The sequence below is a fragment of the Drosophila navojoa genome, chromosome 2 (assembly GCF_054131105.1).
Source record: "Drosophila navojoa isolate 15081-1374.11 chromosome 2, UAZ_NAV_1.0, whole genome shotgun sequence".
NCBI classification, from domain to species: Eukaryota; Metazoa; Arthropoda; class Insecta; order Diptera; family Drosophilidae; genus Drosophila; species Drosophila navojoa.
In genome coordinates this window covers 13,470,779-13,493,983 of record NC_142890.1, presented here as the reverse complement: position 1 = coordinate 13,493,983, position 23,205 = coordinate 13,470,779, and the positions used below count along the sequence as shown (strand labels likewise).

The window sequence follows — 23,205 nt, the reverse complement described above, 5'->3', positions numbered from 1 at the left end:
ATTGAACATAATTCGGTTGGGTCTATTCCCTTAAATAGGAAGGCTGTGAGGCAAGCGCTTATCCAACATCTACAATAATCAATGTGTAAATTCAAGGCCTAAACTATGTAACTTTAATAATTAGTCTTAAGAATATTTCCCATTATTAACGAGTTTTTTTTTAATAGGATCTAAGAAAAGCTCGCCAGAATATGCCTATTAATGACGCTAACAACTAAAGACTTCGGCAGGTGTTTCAATCTGTGTTAATTATAATTTTCACCTGGGAACTACAGCAGCTGTTTGAAAGAGCAAGTATACTTGAACGTTATTATTTCTCTATATTTATCCTCTTTGGTAAGTGTATTTAATAGGCATGTGGGAAGTTCTGTTGAATTATAAAGTCCACGTAAATAATTGAGCGAAATATGGTGGGCATGGACTGTTAAATTTATATATAAAAGCAATGAAAGTAAAAAAATACAAATAAATTGGTTTTGTACAAATACAAATGGATTTAATATATACGATAACTATAAACAGAGCTCATATATATATAGTAGTTAGATATACATATTTATTTATAGTATTGAGTAATGCACATAATCTTGTCAGCATTGCAGCTATTAGACTAAACCATTAGCAGAGTTTTTAAATCGAATTTCGCTAAGTGTATACATTTATGATTTACTTATGTGTTTTATGAATGTGTAGATGTGTGCGATATAGTTTTCTTTTTGTTTGTACAACTCGTATGCAATAATGCATGTGTATACACATATATTCATATGTATATATATATGCATATATATAGATATGAATATGTATATGTGATTCGTTAATGTGATGCGTGTGTGTTGTCTTGACACTAATTAAATTTTAAACTATTACGTTTTGTGTATTTATAAGTTATATACAAAATATGTACTTTTTAACTTAATACTATCAATATTACGAAACTACTAGTCGAACATGGAGTCATCACCGCCGTCTCATTTCACCACCAGCGACTGTTTGAGATACCGCACAAGGCCTGAGCCTATATCCTGCACATCCGGCCATTGGCGTATCACAAAGATTATAAAGCAAATCGTTAAAAATGTGGTCAGCACGCGAAGCCTATAAATACAAAACAATTCATAAATTACAAACAGCTCATTATATATACACATATGCGCATATATACACTATACCTCGTTTTGAGAAAGGGCATTATAATGCCAGCAGCGGTTGCCACCAACAGAAGCACCACTTGCAATATTGTTAAGACCACATTGATGAGTTTCACAACCAGGGCGCGAGCGTTTGAATTGTCAATGCCCTCGACGGTGACATATTGCTGCTGAGACATATGCTCCATTTTCGATATCTATTGGCGATGGATGACATTTTATTGTTTAACATATTTCAAGCACTTTGGCCAAAGCCAACTAACAACTTACCCTTGTTTGACAATTCTCGAGCACTTCGTTGACGTCACGTAGTCTTTCATCGCTTTGGTATTGTACTTTCTCTTCCATGTCAGCAATTGTTTGTTTCAGATTCTCGATTTCATTCTGCAAAAGGAGGCATATTAATCGATATTGTTTCAAGAATTTTTAATTAAACAATCAATGAAACGCACCTGATGCAATTCCGTCAGGTCATTGATTTGCTCCTCCAGTCCCTCAGCACGGAAGCGTTCACTTTCGAGAGTGGCTGTCAAATTGTTAAACTCCTTTTGGCTAGTCTGAAATTCGATAGATTTGTTAGTTAGGATTCAATTGGATATATTTGTATATTCTAATATATTACTACTAACCTCAAGTCGCTCGACTCGCTCTTTAAGCTTCTCGATCTCCGCTTTGCGCTCGGACAGTTCAGTGAGTAGGGACTTGAGCACAATGTGGTACTGGCTGGCGCCCGACTGACTCTTGCCAGATCTGTACTCATATAATGATTTATATAGTAACGATGCAGTTTGAGTTGGCCACAACCATTGCACTTACCCCGCTGGTATGCTTTCGCTGGTTACGCTGCTGCACTCACTGCCGTTGTCGCTGTTGAATTTGCCGGTGCCGCTGCCAGTGCCCGCGTTGTTGTTGTTCACGTTGTTGCCACCACCGGAGCCCGTGGAGGTGCCAGGGCCGGGTTGATGCAGCAATCGCTCATTGGCCGCTGTCAGGGCGTCCGCATTTGCCGCTTGAATGGCTTGAAGCTCAGCGTCAGCAATCTGATTTATATTGTCCGCGCTGCCGAATTTGTTCTTAATGAGATGCGCGAATTCGCGCGGCTTCGACATCACCGAACCGGAGAAACCCGTAATGCCGTCCCGTATATTGCCGCCCACATTACGTAGTCCCTGGCCGACGTCGCGTAACACCTCGCGCGGTTGCCGGTGCTGGCTCTTGGTTTGAAATTGATGATTCTGCAGATCCTTGGCTCGCTTGGTATAATTGTCCAGTTTCTTTTGCAGCTGCGATATGCTGTGTGCGCTTTTCTGGTTCTTCTTCTCGAACACCGCCTGCAATCGGACAACGTCTATAGAATTCGCCGCAAACATTGAATTTCTTTCTTGATTTTTACCTTAATGCGTTGCAATTGCTGTTTATCGGCGCTGGCTGCTAGTTTCAGATACTCGTTCACATTATCTACAAGGATAAATATTAAGGATTTTAGATATATTTGATTAAATTTACAGAAAAAATGCATAGAATTTTATGTTCCCAGGGTTGCCTTATATATTAAATATATTATATTATATTTGTCTATCTAAATTATGGATATTAAATGTAATCAATTGAAATCTCCATTTCCACCCCCAATAAGTATGCTATCAAATTAAAGTTCCCAGACATATACCATTGTGAAAGGAATTGTACTCACCATCCCGAGCTGTTTGCTCCTGCCTGATGGATTCCTTGGTGCACTGTATTTTCGTATTCAGACGATCTATGGCCTGCACGCTGGAGCTGCGCTCATGGCGTCGATGGTGCAGCTTCTTGCTGCTATCAAACTCATCCGATGCCATAGAAGCGTAGTAGTCCTCGTTGCCGGACAGACGCGAGTCCTCTAGGCCACTGCCGGTGCCGGCGCTGCCACCGCCGCCGCCGTGGCTGAGACTGACGCCAAAGTCTGTCATATCGCCTACCATGCCGCTGTAGGCCAGGAGACCGCCTTGGTCGGAGCCATGTGTGCGTCGCTGGCGCTCACGGCTGTGTCGCCGGTGTGTGGGGCTGTGGCTGCGAAAACCGCGCACTGCCACGCCCCCGCTGCTACCCAGGCTGCCGGTCACCGTGTTGCCGCCGCTGTAGACAGCCGCCTGTGCAGCTGCCACTGTGCTGGACGAGGCCGACGAATTGCTGTTGGCTGCCGTCGGTGTGGCCAACGCTCCCGCTGCCGCTGCCGCTGCTGCTGCTGCCGCTGATGGCGTCGTCGTCGTCGTCGCTGTTGCAATCGCGACCGTTGGTGTTGTGGCTGCTGTTCCCGACGACGCTGCTGTCGCTGAGTCGCTGGTGCGCTCCCTGGACACTGTCGAGTTGTTGCGCATAGAAAGTCAGTATGGTACGTATATATGTATGTAGCTTATGGCTTTGGCTCTACTCAAACTTCAATTGTCGAATGGATGAAGGCGAGGCACAGGTGCAGTCGCAGCAAACGATAACATCAAACACAGTGATAAAGCAATAATAACAAAAACCAAGTCTCAAAATACCACAAAGAAAAGAAATGTTCAATTTGCTGCTGTTGTTCTTCTTGTTGTTGCTGTTATTGTTGTTGCGGCTGCGCTTGTAAGCGTATGTGTGCATATGTGTATGTTAATGACAGCCTTACAGACAGCTGTGCGTCAAAAGAGACAGTGAGAGAAAGCACGAGAGACAGAGCGAGAGAGAGAGAGAAAGAGAGAGAGATAGAGAAAGACGAACAGTTAAAAAGCAGCAGCAGAAAGTGTTAGCGATTTAATGGCGTTTAAAATCGCGTCTGCGTTGCTGTGAATAGAAAAATGTTGAAAATGCGAGAAATGTGTGAGTGAATGCGTATATGTATATGAATGAATGTATGTATGTATGTATGTAAATATGTAGTTATGAATGTATGTATGTTTGTGTTTGGTGTTGTGGTACTACAGTTATGTAAGTAATAATAGAAAATACTATGCAACGGAAAAAGTAGTTTTAATTTGATTTAAATCTTGAGAAACAAACTGATGTTATTATTTCCATCATATTGGAAATGTAGGAAAATTCAATTTAAAGAATTTTATTTTAAATTTATATATTTGAACAAGAAACTATTTTCCTAGCCTTTAAATTTATTAAATTATTAAATTTTATCGACAATTTTTCATGTTTTTAAATAATCTATAATCAAAGAATTCAAGATTTAAGTTAGGCTGGCTGTGATAAATGTGTATGTATTACAGTAATATGCAATATTTTACCATATTTTCTATTATTTTTCACATACTGTAAGACATATATGTAAGTATGAGTGCTGCTTGAAATATTTTATGCTATTTTTATACCTTTTTGTATTTATATATATAAATATAAATATGTATATATATATAAATATATACGTGTGTGGGTCTACGTTTGTATGTATATAAGTGCGGTCAACGGTTACAAAGCTGTTCAAAGACACAAAAGAAATAAAATAGAAACGAGAACAAAAGGATAATCAACACACACAAGTCAAATGCAATACAAATAGCGATAAGCAAGAACACAAAAGTCACATAGAATAAATATATTTTCAGCAGCCATAATCAAAATAAGCAAATACACATTTATATATGTGTATATATGTATGTACTATAGATGTGCATATAAACTACACAGAGAGCTAATGAAACGCTTAACAGCACACAGCACATATTTGCACTTGTGAGCCTTTAAGCCCTTTGTGTGCCATTAGTGGGCCACAAAATCTCCCTAAAGTATTATAAAGCAAGAAACGGACGAAATCAGTAAATAAAGATGAGTCTGATTCAAAGCAGCTTAAGACAATCTCTAATCTTCTCGAAATTCAATTTCCTAAAGAAATTCGTATTTGAATCCAGTTACATAACATGTTTTTCTGACAAAAGTTTTTAGTATACCATAAGGTATATATTGATTAGAGTTTACAAATGTGAAATTCTTTTTTAAAAAAATTTCCCTTAATTTCTTAAATTGTTTTTTAAGAAGGTATTCTCAAAAATTTTTATTTTTTGCTCACTCAATTTCCATGATTGTAAAAGCTGCTTTGAACAGTTTTTAGATATAGAATAAATTTAGGAATATCAAATATGATCAGATAAATTTACAAAAATCAAATTTGAACAGCCGCGAAAATTTACTAGCTACATTTATAAAATTATTTTATATAATTCGAAATTCGTCTAAGAGCATGCTATTTGCGAACTCATTTTTAATTTAATGAAGCGTAGTCAATCTTTAAAGGTTTATTGGCTTCTGCCTAGCGACAAATCTCTCAACATGATTATCAGCAACGGAAGTGCTAAGTGAATAAGCTACAGAGATTCGCTATCACTCAGAGCAGCATGGCATCCAGACCGAGCTCTAGCCGTATGCTGATAACACTGTTGATGAGCGTGTCGCATAAAACCAATTATGGGCCAAGTGATTAAGCTATTACGGCTAGAGCACGACTAACAGGAGTGAGCTTTTGGTGTCTGCTTGCCAAAAGATTAGGCTGCTTATAATTATAATTCGAATTACTTTGCTCACTGCTTCTGGTGGTCGAGGGCGAACGGCTGGCCCGCAAATTCGAACTGGAGCCGCGAGACGAGCGCAACGGTTGCAACGGCTGCAGCATTAAATGATCCCGACTCACTGGTGGCAACGAATCCATATTTGCATATTGCTTGCCAAAGATCTCAACAAGTTGCCTTCAGTGGCCTGCAAATACACAAACGGAAAGCAATATAATACGATTATTATTGTGATTATTATTAAATATTGTCATTGAATAAGAGATTGCGCCCAATGCTAGCGCACACAAACAATCGCGAGGCACAAGGCGCGAGAGTCCAAAGTCAAAAGGTGAATCAACTTCGGCTGCTGATAATCTCACACACTCACAATCGCTGAAAACTGGACCAAATACTCGACCACTTGCCAATTTCATATACGAGAGGGCATTTCATAATATTTCATAGTGAAATAATTCAAGAAAAGTTTTCAAATTCTTCACATATTTGGTCGTGTTCTCAGCGCTTGTCGGCTGATTGAAAACACATGTCAAGGGTATTGCGAGGGTGGTTAATATTGTTTATTGGAATTGTATAAATCTATTGTTTATTGAATAGAAATGCTGATTTGATTTGTTTGTTAAAGAATATGAAGTCTAAATTAAATAATATAAATAAAATAAAAATAAAAAATAAAATTGAAGGGAAAATATAATATTAAATAATATATGGTTCATTTATATATTAACTTTTTTATAGCTTTATAGCTTTACTTTATGTTTAAAATAACGCTTTAAAAATATTTGCTATAGATTTATATATTTTTTGCAATTTATTTTGCTTTTTTATTTTAATCTCTACAAAATGAATAAATGAAACTGATAAAGACTGAATAATCAATTCCATTCAAATGCCATTAATAGTTTGATTCAACCCACTGTAGTGTGGTACAGCGAGACCTTTGTACTGTATACATATCAAATATATAGCATATTATAGATTTTGTTTATAAAGAGACTGAGTAATGTAGCTCGATCAATACCAAATACCGATTGGCTGACGTTAGGTGACGGTCGACGTTCGATGTTCTATAAATACAATCGATACTGCCGGCCCACAGTGCAAGTGTACCCATGCACCTGATAAGGATGGGTATTGGGCTCTCCAGAGTGTGACACCATATCTATATGTGCTTGCTCTCGACCTCAGGCGAGACGCATTTAGATCGAGACGGGAATACACAACTCAAGTGCCGTGCATTGTATTCCGATGACAGCGCTGCGATGATGGCATACAAAGATAACAATTGTTTATAATTCACTATAAATATTTATATAGCAACGTTCCAGCTATTTCCCTTTCATTCCTTCTTTTCCTGTCTCTATATAAAACAGATTATATATACATACATTCCGATGCATGTGCTACGGTTCTCAAAATTAAAAAGCTTCGTATATTTTATGGGCTGGGTAGCGGGGCCCACTCCACTTCCACCTTCCATAACAGGGTGCTCAATTTTCATTTTAAATGAAGCTGAAAATGTGGTTTTTGCAAAGCTAGAACAACCTTTCCAAGTGCTCCAAGGTTGAAGCTTTATTAATAATTTAGAATTTGTTCTGACTGTGTGCAACAAAAGTGTGTTTTAAGCTCGCTAACCATATTTACTTTTCGGAGCTAATACTGGGCAAACTAATAACTAATCAAATATTTAACTGCACAAGTGGCGTTTAATTAATACAAATTCAATATATTCCCTCTCTGTTTTTATCGTTTAGTTGTTACAGGTTCATTAACTAGTTCAATCCCTCTTGACATCCGACTTGCACGATAGCTAACAAAGGACATTATTTATTGCCAATTATAAAAATATAAATTCTTAAAATCCCTCTTGAGTAATTGTGGTGTTATATACTGATACGCTGGACTGCGTCGTAGATGTGATTAACATCGGATTGCTTTTATCTTTATTATTATGTTATCATAATAACCCGAATTCTTGGGCTTCTGAGCCGACCATGACTTTTAATATAGAAAATGATCTAATTCATGATGGGATAATCTTGCACTCATATGAAGACTAATATAAAACTCTGACGTATGCATACTCATAGCTAAGTCTATTCCATGTGAGTGGTTTAATAACTTAACTAATCTGCATATACACTTTATAAATTACCTAATGTCAGTTTTCTCTATACTTTTCCAATTAGCAAATAGCTTTTATAATGAAGCACAAAAATTTCAGTATAATTAAAATAAATATAAACAACTAAAACGTAATTGAAGATATGTATAAACAAATGTTAGTAAAGAAAGCAGCACCTGTTATATATGTATATCTCTCTTTATATACATACATACATATATATGCATTTAAAGCTTAATTTCTTGGAAATCATTTCCACAATGCTTCAATGACTTTTGGGTTAATTTCCCATTTTCATAAAGCGCTTGGACTCAACACAAATTTCTTCGACTGCGCTTTCAACCCAAATGCTCATCTGCACTTCAGTGCGTTCCAGCTGCAGGAGAAACTCTTTCCGCCTGCCTTCCAGCCTATTGAGCCAACTCTCTCGGTTGCCACATTTTATCATGTTTCTTGTTGCAGTTGTTGTTGTTGTTGTTGTGTGAACCCCTCGATTCACCTGTGGCTGCTTGAAAATGATAATCATCGCATTTTGTAACAATTTTTTATTATTATTATTTTTTTGTAGCTGCTTTATTACTTTACACCTCTCACCCCAGTTGCTTTCTTCGTAATTGTTTTTTTTTTTTCTTTTTTTTTTTAAAGAAGCAATAAACAAATCAATTAAGGAAATAAATGTTTGACTATATATACATTTTCTTTCGAGAATTTGAAGGAAAACAATTTATATATAAAGAAAGTAATATAAATATAGGCATGTCGAAAGATCCGACATAAAGCTGTTGCACACTTGCTGATAAAGTTACAAAAGAATGAAATGTAAACAACAAGAGACGTATATTGAAATCATGTACAAACAAAAACAAAAAAACGTGTTCAATTGTGTTTAGGGTTATTGCACTCGGAGACGTCGGCACGAGCGCTGAGGCAGCAGTTAGATAGGGTCCGCTGAGGTGTACTATCACGGGCCAATTAGACCGGGTCGCATGATGAGCAGAGCGTCTCGTCAGCATTTCGAGCACTACAAATCGATTCAGCTATCAGTCAAAGGCAACGACAACTTCCGCATGACTGGCGGGAAAATTTCTATTTATCAAAGAACTGGCTACGGGATGATAATTGCCCAAGTACACATATTGTGTGTACATAATATATCTACACATATACATATGTACATCATCTGTGTGTGCATGTGAGATTGTTGATTTGCATTTATTAGATATACTATCTGTGCGCCACAGCGTCACAGCCATTTGCTAATGAGCATCCTCGTCTTGGGTAGCTCGTTGGCCAACCGAGACTTGTTGCCCGCATCTGGTTTGAAGTCTATAAATGTGTATACGTACGTACAGTACATATTCTAAGTATGCGTACTCTCAACGGACTGCGCCACCCACCGCAGCACAATCTGGTGCGGCCGGCCGCAGCAACTATTTGTGAAGGTCACGGCGCGGCTGGCGTCGCCGTGACTATGGCCGGTTTATAAATATATATAAAGAACCGCAGTTGCTTCTAAGTAATACATAAAAGATCTAACATTAGAAATACAATGCGGCAATGCGCCGTAGACATCAACGACATCAACGAGCGTCAGTCTTGTTGTCTGACCTTACAGCTTACTTTCTAAGGCCTCAAGGATGCCCTTTCTGCCTCCTTCCTTCCTGCTGTTCTTGAACAATCGACCGTTTTACATCTTGTCGATAAGTTAGCTGCCTTTCATAAGCTCACTTAGTGAAATCAAGCACACAATTTAGGTCTAATTAATTTGATTATCAGTTTAGTTTGAAGCTTGGCAACACGAGTTGCAAGATGCTCGTTAACGAAGTTTCCTTTTATATAATGTGATTAGACACGTCAGCTTGTTTCAAGTTGATACCAAATGTTCGCCATTAATTAAAGCACTTTGATTATGTAAAACATAATCACAGCTCGCACCGCTGTTGGCCTACAAAATTAAAAGCTAAATCAGTTAACTGTTAGCTAGGTCAGCCCTAAAGCCAACCATTGAACTTGGCTGGCACGTACCGGCGCTGCTTGGCCAGCAGACTTTAATACATAACTCGGCGCTGTTTATGCAAAAATTGTTCAAGTTGCTTTGCTTTTGTTGTCGGTGTCGGTGTCGGTGTCGGTGTCGGTGTCGGTGTTGCCTCAACTTGTACTATTAAATTGCATTATGTGATGTTTACTGTTAGTTGGAGTCGTTTAAAATGAAAACAAATGTCAAAGCGACAGGGAAGTAACATATAGACGTAAGTGTTTAAATTTGTATTTCAGGGAAGTGGAATTGGGAGAACAGGAAGGAGAAGCAAGTGGAATAGTGTTAGAGAGATACAAATATAGAAGAGTAGTCAGAGCGAGAGAGAGAGAGAGAGAGAGAGTGAGAGAGAGAGAGAGAGAGAGAGAGCGAGTTAGAGAGAGTGGGAGAGTGACATAGAGAGAGAGAGAGAGTGAGTTAGAGTAAAAGAGAGAGAGAGTGAGTTAGAGTAAAAGAGAGAGAGAGAGAGAGATAGAGGGAGAGTAAACTAAAAATATATAAGGATACAGAAGCCAATCGAAAAAGAAAGAGAGAGCGATACTATGAAAGAGGGAGAGAGAACGATAGTAAGAAAGAGGAAGAGAGAGTCAATTAGTAAGAGAGACAAATAAAGAAAATGCTATAGGAGATAGAGAAAGATGATGAAAGAGAGAGAGAGAGAGAGAGAGAGAGAGAGAGAGAGAGAGAGAGAGAGATAGTGAAACAGCAAATATCAAGTGATAAAGACATTGTAATTAAAGAGATGTTTAGAGAGAGAGGAAGATATGCAATGAAGTCAATTGATAAGACATGAGACAAATGTGCTCCCCTTGTATTTATAAAACTACCCTACTCTATTCCAGTAGACGGCAATCGGCTATATAACACTCACTCACATTTCAAAGCAAAACAAAATTACTAAATATTACTTTTTGCATTATCTAAATTATAGAAAACAAACAAAATTTGATTGATATGGCATTAAATATTAATAACAGTAAGTAATAAATTTCTGCTGCGGCTATATAATCTAGTGTCTGATCTTAATTAACTGGTATTATTTCGGTTTAATCCATTAGGTCAGCACATCGTGATAATTAACATTTCCAATTTCAGCTAATTACACGCCTCAATTCGAGGCGGACAGCTGTAGCTGTAGCTTAGGTGATATTTGTTCGCTGGAGTGAAACTTGTGTGTGATTCACTTAGTTGGGGCACTACACAAGCAAGTGTCGCAATTTTGTTGTTACTGATTTAGATAAGAACTTTAAACTGTTCTAATTGAGTAACTGAAATAGTGTCACATTTTTTTGTTGTTGTTTAGCACCTGTGTTATCGCATCAGAAAGAAATGTTTGAATTTACTTTTATTTCCAGTTATACAATATTCCACTAGCATTCTGTTGATGGGCTTGCAATTGCTTTTTAATTACAACGATTCTTATCAATGGGCATGTCACAGGCGGAGCGCACAAAAAATTAGCTTTAGATATTATCATTTGCATTTATTTTTTCACAATCAGGAATTTTTCGTTATCTGCACAGTGGCTAAATTAAATTAAATGCGGCATGATTTCTAAAACTGTTGAATAAGTGTTAGCTGATATGCAGCTTTATACTAATTCTATACTTCAGATAACCTACACCAAGCCAGAAGCGACGCTGCCTGACTCAGCATTGTAGAGAAAAGCTAGCTAGAGTAACTTGTCTGGCAGCTAAGTGGATGCCGTGATTAGTCTCTGATTTCTAAAAATGTAATAACAAAATATAAAGGGAAATAATAAACAAATGACAGTGCAATGAATTTGCGTTTTCCTAGCAAGTCATTAGCGACAGGTAAAAAAAGGTTGTTTGTGTGTGCTCAACTGGCGAAATCTTGACTAACGGAAATATATTAACAGGTAAGACAAATGAGCAACAACATAGATTATTCTGCATTTTGGCTAAAGGAAAATCGAGAGGAATAGAGATCCATAAAATATGCGTTTAAGGACTAAATACTCTATATTTATTTTTTTTAATTTATAGGAATAAATATTTCATTCTTTACTTAAAACATATCTTAATCCGGCTTGAGCCGCATCAATACAGAAATATAGTAATAAATTTATTTGTAATCTGTCTTATATTAAACAATTAACAGTAACAAATTGTAAATAAGATTACAATATATTATTTACAAACTGAACTTTAATTCTGTCATCAATATTTGTATCCCTTTACTTCAATCGTTTGCTATGCGAAATTCTCGGTAATAAAATGATTTATTGATATTCTGTTAGACCTATATGTATATATCTATATACACAAACATCTGGACAACACCTGGCCCTATTGATTATTTGAGTTTCTTATCTGTTAAGCCATGAGCAGCTCATAATCAGGTGCACAGCAACAAATCATAAATACCTCTATGATTGCCCAGCTAGTTGAGCCCATGCGAATCTGGTACTGATTACACACACGCACACACACACACACACTTCGATAATATGTTGAAATCATCAGAATGAACTGCATGACGAATAAATTCGTCAGGCTGCTACGTGATATCGTACTTTGTTAGCTCCGTTATGATTCAGAGTCCCGAGCTCCTTATTTGGATACAGTATTTTTTTTTTTTTTTTTTTTTTACTTTGTATTGGTTTTTTGCGTTTTTTGTTTCGTACCATTGATAATAAAACAAAAAGAACAATAACAAATACTTCCTGTGAATAGCTGGAATGCAATCAGTAGCAACAATTGTCAATATGTCTCTCTCCTTTCAGTGGTTCTATTATCTAGAAAATTGCATTAAGCAATGCGCGCCCACACAGTCTCGACTGTGGCCACGACGTCTGGCCGCCCAGACAATTATCTCAACAAAGGCGGAACTAAAGGGTATCCGCTGTTGCATATTTCATGACATAATCTGCCATATAAAGTCCATACATATATGGTATATACATTCTTAATCAACTGCAGTCAATGTAAAGCCTTGGCCGGGGCCAGCACGTAATTGAGCCCAGGTCAATTTACTTCAATTTGTCAATAAATAATAATAATATAATAATATAATAATAATAATAATAATAATAATAATAATAATTTACTATAAAACCCTGAATTTATATATATAATATCAAATCTCCCGTTGGCATAAAAGTGTTAAAAATTGTCAATAAAAATTCTTGCTTATCAAAGATTTCTTTATACCCAGCCCATTAATCTAGTTTGCGGATTGATCTCTTTTCCATCATCTCGATATATGCAAAATTCGTATTGTCATTTAGATAAGCGAAAACATATCGAAAACAAAATTCATAGAAAGCAATATTGCTTTGTATCTTCGAGTCCGGACCAGTTCGGCAATTATCTATCTGACAGTTATTCAATACATGAGCTTTGCTGCCAACCGGTTCGCCCAGTTGGTCTATTAGCGCAATTGGTTTGAGCCACATTCTTGCAAAAAAAAAAAAAAAAAAAAGCGCCAACTGCTGTTGTTCTGCCGAATGATGCTGCAGTTTCTCAGCCTCTCCAGTTGGCCATTGGCTTTTGGCCATTTGGTCGTATAACTGATGTCACGTTTTCGATGTTTATGAGTGGGGGCCATTGGCCACTGGTCAAACCATGCGGCCATGCGGGTGTTTTGCTCGTCATCTACTTGGCGATAAATCAGTGTCATAAGCTCGCTTAGGTACGTGCTCTCCTCTAAACCTTGACCTCAGGTAGTAAAGCTCCATTATATACGTCTAGAAAAATACGTGAGTATGTCGATAACTGCTCTATGAGACAAAAAAAAGTTGGGCGAGATGCAAGCTGCTCGAATAGAAACACCTACAGAGTATCTAGCTATATGAGCTGAAGACCACAAATGGTCAAGCTCTCTTGAGTGTAGGCATCTGTGTGGGCCTCAACTCAAATATGGCTAAAAACGAGCTTACATTTTATAATAGAAACTTCTGTGGTCAAGAGAGCTTAAACCATAAATTTTGTAATGGAATTATTAATTTTACTTATACTTAATTATTGAAAAATTTTATTTGAAAAAAAAAAAATTTTTTTTTAAATATGTTTTTTTTTTTTTAATTATTTAGCCAATTAAAAATCCATTGGGTGGTTGGTGTTACTCCAGTCAACAGAAAGCCGAAGTCTTTGCAGACAGCTTAGAGGAAAGATTTAAGCCATTTAATCTCACTTCTGATAGGACCAGAAGAGACGTTGAGCTAAGTTTGGAGACGCCCTTTCAGATGTCACTGCCTGCAACTCCAGTCACTCTCCAAGAGATTGTGCAGCAAATCAAAAAACTGAAAACCAAAAAATCTCCTGGAGAGGACTTGCTGGATAATAGAACTTTAAAACTACTGCCCAAAAAAGCGTTATTGTTTATTGTCCTAATACTCAACAGCATGCTTAGACTGAGATACTTCCCAACCTGCTGGAAAATGGCGTTGATCACGATGGTACCCAAACCTGGAAAAAACCACACGGAAGTTGAGGGATTCCGTCCAATCAGCTTACTTTCGGCGCTAGGGAAGATGGCAGAGAGAGTGATCCTGGATCGTATCATAAAGCTCGAGCCTGTAAAGCAAAAAATACCGAATTGGCAGTTCGGATTTAGACAAGGGCACGGCACGCCGGAACAACTTCATCGTGTAGTCAACTTCTCCCTCGACGCTATGGAACAAAAAATGTATGCGGCTGCTGTTTTTATGGACATCCGACAAGCTTTTGACAGAGTGTGGCACGATGGTCTCCGATTTAAACTGAAGAACATATTACCACCGCAGCTATTCCAGCTTGTCTCAAGCTTCCTCACGGACAGGTACTTTAGAGTCGTTGTGAGTGGAGAAAAGTCCTCGAAGCGCTCAGTTTGCGCAGGTGTCCCACAGGGTAGCGTGCTTGGACCCACGCTATACAACCTATACACAGCTGACATGCCAACCACAAATGTAGTTACTGGACTAGATGAGGAACACGTCCTGATAGCAACCTACGCAGATGACACTGCAGTTTTGACCAGAAGTCCTAGCATCAACATAGCCACGGAATCCTTGCAGCAGTATGTAAATAGCTTTGAAGGATGGACCAGAAAATGGAACATAGGCATCAACACCAGCAAGTGCGTAAATGTCACGTTTACCACACGAACTTTGTCTTGCAGCGGCATCACCATGCTTGGCTCCAGAATCCCACAAAAGAGCTCATACAAGTACCTTGGAGTTTTACTGGACAGGAAGCTAAACTTTAAGGCCCATACAACCATGGTACGGCAGTCAATAATGGCAAAATCCAGAAAAATGGCATGGCTTCTTGCTCCAAAAAACAAGCTGTCGCTTTATAGTAAAACTACGATATACAAAAGCATCCTAAGCCCGATCTGGAAATACGCCCTAGAAATATACGGCATTGCATCCAAATCAAACTTGGAAAAAATTAGAGTCGCCCAAGCAAAGATCCTGAGGCGAATCTGCGATGCCCCATGGTACATGAGGACTCGAGACATCGAAAAGGATCTAGAGGTTCCAAAGGTGGGAGATGTCCTACAATCACGTTCCGCAAGGTATATAGAACGCCTTGGCAGCCACAGCAACGTACTAGCCAGACGGCTAACTGCCAAGCCGAGGAAGAGACGACTCAAGAAGTGCCACCCAACGGACTTGCCCAAAAGAGTAATAACATAATTAAATTAATTAATATAATACTAATAGTAATGTTAAAGTAATATTAAAAATTAACACATAAATTTATAATCTAAGTCTAGATCTGTTTGTTATTATTTTTAATGTAGAACTAGATTAAGTTGCCATTATGGTAGCAGTAAGCTCGTTAATAAAATATAAACATTTTTACAAAAAAAAAAAAAAAAAAAAAAAAAAAAAAAAAAAAAATTATTTAGCGATTTTATTTTTAAGAAATGTGTTTTTATAAATGCTTTTTTTTTTTTTAACTGGAATGAACTCCATTGTGAAATGGGGAATATTTAATAATTTATATACAAACTTGAGTAAGTTAAGTTAATTTTTATTGGTTTCCAGTAAAACCTAATCCATAGTCATCATCATTATTATTATTATTATTATTATTTACTACTGTTGCTCTAGTTATCATATATCTAAAAAAGACAACAAATCTACCAGATCGTATCTAACTAGACTCTTCTTTTTGCTGATCTGATTTATTTCACGTTTTTTATGTTCTTAATGAAATTTAATATACTCAACAAGGTAAACACAAAAACAAATGCACATCAAAGCAAAAAAAAAAAGACTTTTGCCTTTATCTGTTTGTTTAAATAATGCAAATATTTATATATACGTATTTAATAAACAATCAAAGTCGTTTGTAAACAAATCACAAAATTGTTTTGCCAGCAGCAATGCTCAACATTTTTCATTCTGTTCTCGATATTCTCTCTCTCACACACTCTCTCTGTCTCTCTCTATCTTTCTTAGCTTTTACCCTACCTTGACTATGGCCATTAGGTCCGATTCATTTGGCACGTGGCCTCCAATGGCCCATTACTTAGCGTTTATGGCTAATTGTTTTGCAAGCCCGCCGAACCGCATGTAAACAATTGCTGGCGATTTAAAGCAAGCCCAATGACAATTCGAGACGCCATTTATGCCCCACTTCAAAGTCAGCCCAAAAATTGCGGGAACGTGAAGTCGATGCCCATTATACGCTTTGGCTTGTTGCAACACTTAAAGAGCTCAGAAAACACACACACACACAAGCACACACACAGATAAATTACACAATTCTCAATGTTTTCAGATTAAGCAAATTATGCAGACAGCGAAATCGACAACGCCCTTAACGGACCGAGCTGGGGATGAGATGCATTGCATCATCACATGTCGGATCATATAATTGACATTTGACAGGCGGGTCAATAACTTTTCGAAATACTTTCTGTGTCACCACATTTGTCAACTGAGACACCAAACAACAACAGCAACAACAGCAACAACAACAACAGCAATAATGAATTAAATTTCAAAGTGAACTTTAAGCTCTATTTTGGTCGAGGCCTGGACTTTGTCAGCGCGATGATTCACATTGGGTTGACACACATGCAAATTGAGCCCGAGCTAGAACAGGCCTCAATTTATTTTTCCACGAGTTATATTCTAGATATTCTACGTTTTTTATTTACCTTTAATTTGATTTTATTTGTCATTTTTATTTGGCTTGCTTATAGTTTAAAGTGTGTTTAATAAAAGAATTTATAAATATGAAATAAAATGGGAAATTAGATAATTTTCTGACAATTTATGTAACAACAGACAGAAGGCGAATAATAAATATATATTTAAAATAATCTGAGTAAATTTAGAAATGTTTGTATATTCCTGCAGACATTTCTTTTCCCATGTTATTTATTTTCTTTTAAATTGATGTTATATATTTATTGAAAATGGAATAAATCAGTCGGAAGAAGGCATCCATTAAGTATATACATATATTCTTGATCAAACAGTTGAGTTGAGTTCATGTTCGTTAGTCCTTATAAATACGATTTCGTAGAACATAAATGCTTGAGATTCTTATAGATCAATAGTAGTCCGAATTTATCTCCAATACCATTTTCATTTACTTTCTTTGCCAAATCAATATATTATATCAATCATTCTTTTATATTTGAATAATTATTTATTATAAGGCATAATCTATTCTAGATATTTATTTTTAAGTATTTATTATAAGGCATAATCTATTCTAGATATTTATTTTTAAGATAGATATTTATTTTTAAGTATTTATCATAAGACATAATCTATTCTAGATTGTAAAAATGTAATCCCAGTGAATCACTCTAGCTTATCAAATTCGAATAAATAACATAATTTAAGTAAATTAAGTTTTGATTAAATTCAGGCACTCATCGCGAATTCCCGGAAATAAGAACATAACTATATTATAATTTTATTGCGGAATAATTATATTTCTCTGAAGAGATGACTAACTAAAACTTAAATATATACCGTCACGATATTGAAACATAATTTTATTTATATAATTATTTAGCGAAAGCATTCATTTGTTTTTCCACGAATTTCCCCATTCGCTGTCATCATCATATTTATATAATATACATATATATATATATATACTGGCAGAGTAAATACATTTACAAATTAAAAGGCGTATTCAAAGTACAAAGATCAGAATGCTAAACACTTTTACACCGAATGCTCAATGAGTGACGCCGCTGCCCTGTTGCCTGACCAACATGTAAATAAATATACATACATAGCTAAAACTAAATAAAACACAAAGAGAAAACAACAACAACAAAAGCTACTTTGACAACTTCGTGCATGGAATATAAACAAAAACAAATACCAAATACAGAGAAACCGGAAAAGCAAAAATAACAACAAAGCAAATAAATCGCAAAAACTTCACACGAGTCAAAATAAATCTGTATATATATATATACATAAATTTACTATATATGTGCGCATAAAACATACATACATATATGGTTATTATGCTGTTCAGCTTGCTCGGCAAAAATCAATGCGAAATGCGGGACCCCAAATGCCACTTCAGACCAGCCTCCAATATATACCCATACATATTCCTATATGGGGGTCCTGAAACTGAAACGGGTTTGCGAACTTTGTACCCCAACTGGGATGCTGATGTGTTCATGATGAATCATCTGCACAAGACCCATAATAAATAATGCTTATCTTTTGTTTGAGTTCTCTGTCCAAAATTTGTGTGTTTTTATGGCTCAAGTGAATAGAAATTATCAACTGTAAAATGAATTTTTAAGGCTGTAAATCAATCTAATAGTATTTTATATATATGTTTACTACTTTCTTTCAAGTGGAAAATATTGTTTCATAACTCAAAACAAACTCATTCACTAGACAATTTAATTGTGTAAGCCTTTAAATTTGTTTATTTATTAATATTTCTCAGTTTTGATGCACGTGTTTGACATTTGAAATGTTTTAAATATATGCTAGTGCGTATTATTATAAATCGTTGATTGACAGCCTGACGGAGTGCCGCCTGTGCCGCCGTCAATCAGTGTGGGGCAGCAGATCCCCCGAGGCACTGCGAATGGGTGAAAGTGAACACAGTTGATGTTACTTTGTTATACCCTAAACCCCTTTGAAAATGGGTATACTGGTTTTCTCAAAGCTTATGTAACAGGCGTGATATTTTATGTTTAAGATGGAGATTATGGACTTTATAATTGTGAATGCAACGTAGAATGAGTGGAATATTAGATATTTTAAGCCTTAGGGCATCTGCTAGTCGAGCACTCTTACTTGCTATGACAGTTGCTGTTGTTATTTTCGTTAGTAATATGTATTATCATTATTATTATTGTTGTTTTTGTGGTTATTTTAGCTCTTGTATATTTTAAACAATTTTTGTTTTTTTTTTTTTTTTTTTATTCTCTGCAATTTGTTTGAGTGCATAAATAAGCAGCGGAAGTTGTTTAACTTGAGCGAGGCAAACGGCAACTTTTTATTGCTATTGTTACAGTTGTTGTTGTTGTTTTTGCTGCCGTTGTCACTCAAAAGGTCAAAGTCAGATTTGGTCATCCAAACGCCGCTTTCATAATTGGCACTATTTCTCCTTGTTGTTGTGTGACAATTTTATGCGTTGATGCTTGGATGACTCACACAGAGAAGAGCAATTGAGATGTTCTGAACAAAATACAAACATATATGTATGTATATGTGAGCAGTCACTCACCACACCTCTTGAAATTCAATTTGAGTCATTCAAATGGCTCAAGGAAAGTAGATTTTAAGCAGCTTATTGCGATTGAGCTGCACAAATGGCCGAAGAAATGCCGAAAGACATTAAAGCCCATAAGCCGATTGATCGAGGGTTAATAAACCATTTGAAAAGAGATAGAGTTTCTATTATTTTATATTGAATTAAACTGAAATTGAATATATCAATTTAAGCAATATTATTTGCAGCAATTAATCAATCATGAAAGGGGTTCATGTCTATGTCAATCCAAATTATATTCACCAAGAAATTGTAGATTGAAAAGATGATACGGGCATGATATAAGTGACCCGCATATTACAAGAATTCTAATTGTATTTATTATATATTTATTTCCAAATTGATTCAGATGATTAAGGGCATTAAAAAAGTACATATTATTCACCCATTTCTATTTAAAAGAGAAGAAAACAATATAAAACAAAGTTCAAAGTTCCTTTGCATGCTAAGCGTAAGCAATATTATTATTTTATTATTATTATAAGCTACCCGCTCGCTCACAATATAAGCCATATCGTAATGTCATGCAATATGCAATATAATCAGAGCATTAAAGCCAAACAAAGCACCAAATAACACGCAAATATTTGCATATCTAATTAAGTTAATTTAATTTGTGTTGCTCTCTCTATGTATAGCTTGCTCTCTCTCTCCTTTTCTCTTACTTTACATTTGCCAAAAATTAAAAAAAAAAAAACCAGAGATTCTGTTCTTGAACTTTGCGAACTATTTAATTGCTTTTGTCGTTGGCCTTTGAAGCTCGTATAGGTTTGTTTTTATTTGTTATTAATGTTTGGTGTTGCTTGTTGGTTCGTTGTTGGTTTTAGATTCTGTTTGTGTTTTTAGTTTTTATTGCGCACATATTGGCCATGTTAGCCACACAACAGCGTTGTTGGGCGTGTGCCCAAAACGAGGGCAAGAAAGGGCCAATTGTACACCTGGTGCCGCAACTCCCAAAAATTGAGAAACAACAACAACAAAATATGCGACCTGGCAACGGGGCAACGGCGCACCCAAAAATAATTTTGCCTTTTTTTATGTAGCATTTTAATGTTTGTTTATATTAAAATGTTTTTTATTACATTTTTTATTATATGCACAAATACATACATACATACACATACACATACTGTATATAGTGTCTCCACTCTGTTTTAATTAATTTCTTTAATATAGTTCTAATCAATATTTAGATCATATACATATGTATGTATATACTATATATTTATATTTGTAGTAACAGCTAGTCGAGCACATTTATTAGAATATACACAATCATTTTAAGCATAATCTGCTTTTCTTTTTTTTTTTTTTTTTTGTACGTTTGTTGCTAGGTTGAATCCACGTGCATTTCTTTTATGTACCGATTGATAAGGTTTATAGATTAGATTTGTAAGGGAAAAATATGTATGTATATATCATTTTCCCATAAAAATCTAATCTATATAAAAAATTCTTCATATGGTCATTGCCGATGGTTATAAGTTCCAATGAAATTGTATAATCTAAGGCATTTCAAAAATGTTATAAGAATCGACAAAATATTTAAAGTAATATATATAAATATTATGTTATAGATATTAAATGTTTCTTAGTGTATTTTATGAGGCTGCTTGATTAATGAAGATGATTTATTTAAATTTCCTGACGTCACGTATTGCACGACTGTGACGCTGCAAATCTTGGCTAGCTACAATATATTTATGTATGTATATATGCCTATGTATACACACATATGTGTACATTGTATATACATATGGATATGGATATATATGTACCTGTGTCTGTATCTATGTATTTGGCCAGCTCTTAGCAACGAAATTATTCAAATCGAATAAATGTCAGATGAACGCATATATAACATATAACATACAACATATTTCGTTCAATAAAATATATTTGACAACCACATGCATATACGAATAATCATTTATGCTAGCCAAGGGTAGAGAGAGGGTGTAAGAGAGACAGAAACAGAGAGAGAGCATCATAAATAATTTCACCAACAAAAAATCTACGGGATTAGTTGAAGAGGGAAGATGAGCAGCGTGTATGTATGTATGAATATAAATACATAAAGATATATATGTACATACAAACATACATACATGTATAAATTAAATAAAATACAACAAATTGCTATGCTCAGACATTGAGCAGAAATAGCAGCAGGAGCACCAGCAGCGACAGCAACAACTATACAAAACAGTAAATAATTCTCTTTAGTTGCGTTTTATTTTTAAATTTAATTCAATTGCAGACATAACCTGCGATTGTTGCTGCTGCTGAGCTGTTGTTACTGTTGTACATACATATAACGGTGCCTGTCTCCTATCAAAACAACAACAAGAACTACAATACAATAACAACAACCATAAAGAAAGACAAGATGGAGAGCAGGCAAACAGCTTCCACATATTCCTGCACTATTTACTCTCACTTGGAGAGCGGGAAGTGCAGCTAATTGAATTGAGAGTCACTCAACGAAGCGCTGATTGTCAAAACTGAGAGCGCAGCCTGTTACAGTTATCCATTGTGATGAATTAAATTTAACTTGTTATTAACTGTAATTGAGAATCATTCTATGCAGTATGAGGAAAGCAATGAAGACTGACTGACTGACGGACAGAGACTGAGAAAGAGAAGGAATGCAGAAATCAGTCAACAATAAAAATGCACTGTATACAATACACTAACACACATACACGCACTTAAATGAGAGCGTGTAAGTGCAAGGTACAAAACTTGTTTGGCTGTGTGCATGCCACTGTGAGTGTGTGTATGTAGGTGTGGCCACATGAAAATAAGCGACTATAAACAATATTCGGCACGCACTCACCTTAGAGTCCGTTTAGGTCTCGATTTTAGTGTTGATTTGACTTGGGCTGCATTCAATTTTTTTTTGTGACGCCCTTTTTTGTTTGGCACATGAACAAGCAAACACTCACTGACACACACACATATAGAGAGAGAACAATATTATTCAAATGCATATGTATATACGCAAGTATATATGTATTTTCATCTATATACATATATATTGCCTGCACTTGATTATTAATATTGCCAACTATTCGAAAATTTTCACTGGTATTCTTCGATTTTCATTTGCTTTACTTTTTTGGCCGTTTTCTTTACGCGTTGATAGGCGCTGCTCTGTGCGCATCACAAAATCTGCCGCAAAATCCGCATTGCAAGTGATTGATCAAATTTGAATGTTAATTTCGGATTCACTGCACGATAGTTTTGAACATTTCCTTTGTATTTATTAGGTGCACTTTAACTGTATACCAAAATTAGTTATGTATTTTAATAATGCGGTCCGTAACATAACTCTTCTCACCGCTCGAAATCAACACACACTAATTGCTATGGCAAGCTATCGATGTTGCCGAATTTAGTATCAATGTACAACCCTGTCAGTGGGGAGATGATAAGTGCTGGAAAGTGCCTAAAGCATGCACGCAAGGGCTAAATGATATGAAACCCACGTTACTGAAATTTAAAATTGTTTAAAAAATTCCAACATATATCAATATTTCGTAGCTATAAAAGCTCAGCTAACTTTGTTGATATTATTATATATTATAAGCTTTTATTTTTTCAAGAATTACAAGTTTTTCATGTACCATAACAAATTGGT

General features: G+C 35.9%; 1 protein-coding gene and 1 long non-coding RNA gene across 3 annotated transcripts in view; one reads left to right on the top strand and one right to left on the bottom strand.

Annotated features, from left to right (window-relative positions):
- Window positions 1–470: 470 nt before the first annotated feature.
- Dmtn (transmembrane and coiled-coil domain 2 protein Dmtn) lies at window positions 471–22,943 on the bottom strand. 2 transcript variants are annotated; one of them, XM_018110908.3, is made up of 10 exons: window positions 22,402–22,943; window positions 5,682–5,861; window positions 2,845–3,489; window positions 2,545–2,609; window positions 1,968–2,482; window positions 1,781–1,901; window positions 1,604–1,708; window positions 1,422–1,535; window positions 1,173–1,348; window positions 471–1,098 (listed from the first exon to the last, which is right to left on the bottom strand). In XM_018110908.3, the coding sequence occupies exons 2-10, from the start codon at window positions 5,812–5,814 to the stop codon at window positions 972–974; spliced, it is 2,001 nt and encodes a 666-aa protein (XP_017966397.1). In that variant the 5' UTR covers window positions 5,815–5,861; window positions 22,402–22,943; the 3' UTR covers window positions 471–971. The 2 variants fall into 2 exon arrangements, with proteins under 2 accessions (XP_017966397.1, XP_089117952.1); XM_089261826.1 differs by lacking the exon at window positions 22,402–22,943 and having other exon boundaries at window positions 2,845–3,798; window positions 5,682–5,821.
- Window positions 21,430–23,205, top strand: part of LOC149092155 (uncharacterized) — a 109,172-nt gene continuing 107,396 nt past the window's right edge. Inside the window, exons 1-2 of the long non-coding RNA XR_016197061.1 lie at window positions 21,430–21,770; window positions 21,823–22,349. This is a non-coding gene — a long non-coding RNA (uncharacterized LOC149092155). The remainder of the gene's footprint in view (window positions 21,771–21,822; window positions 22,350–23,205) is intronic.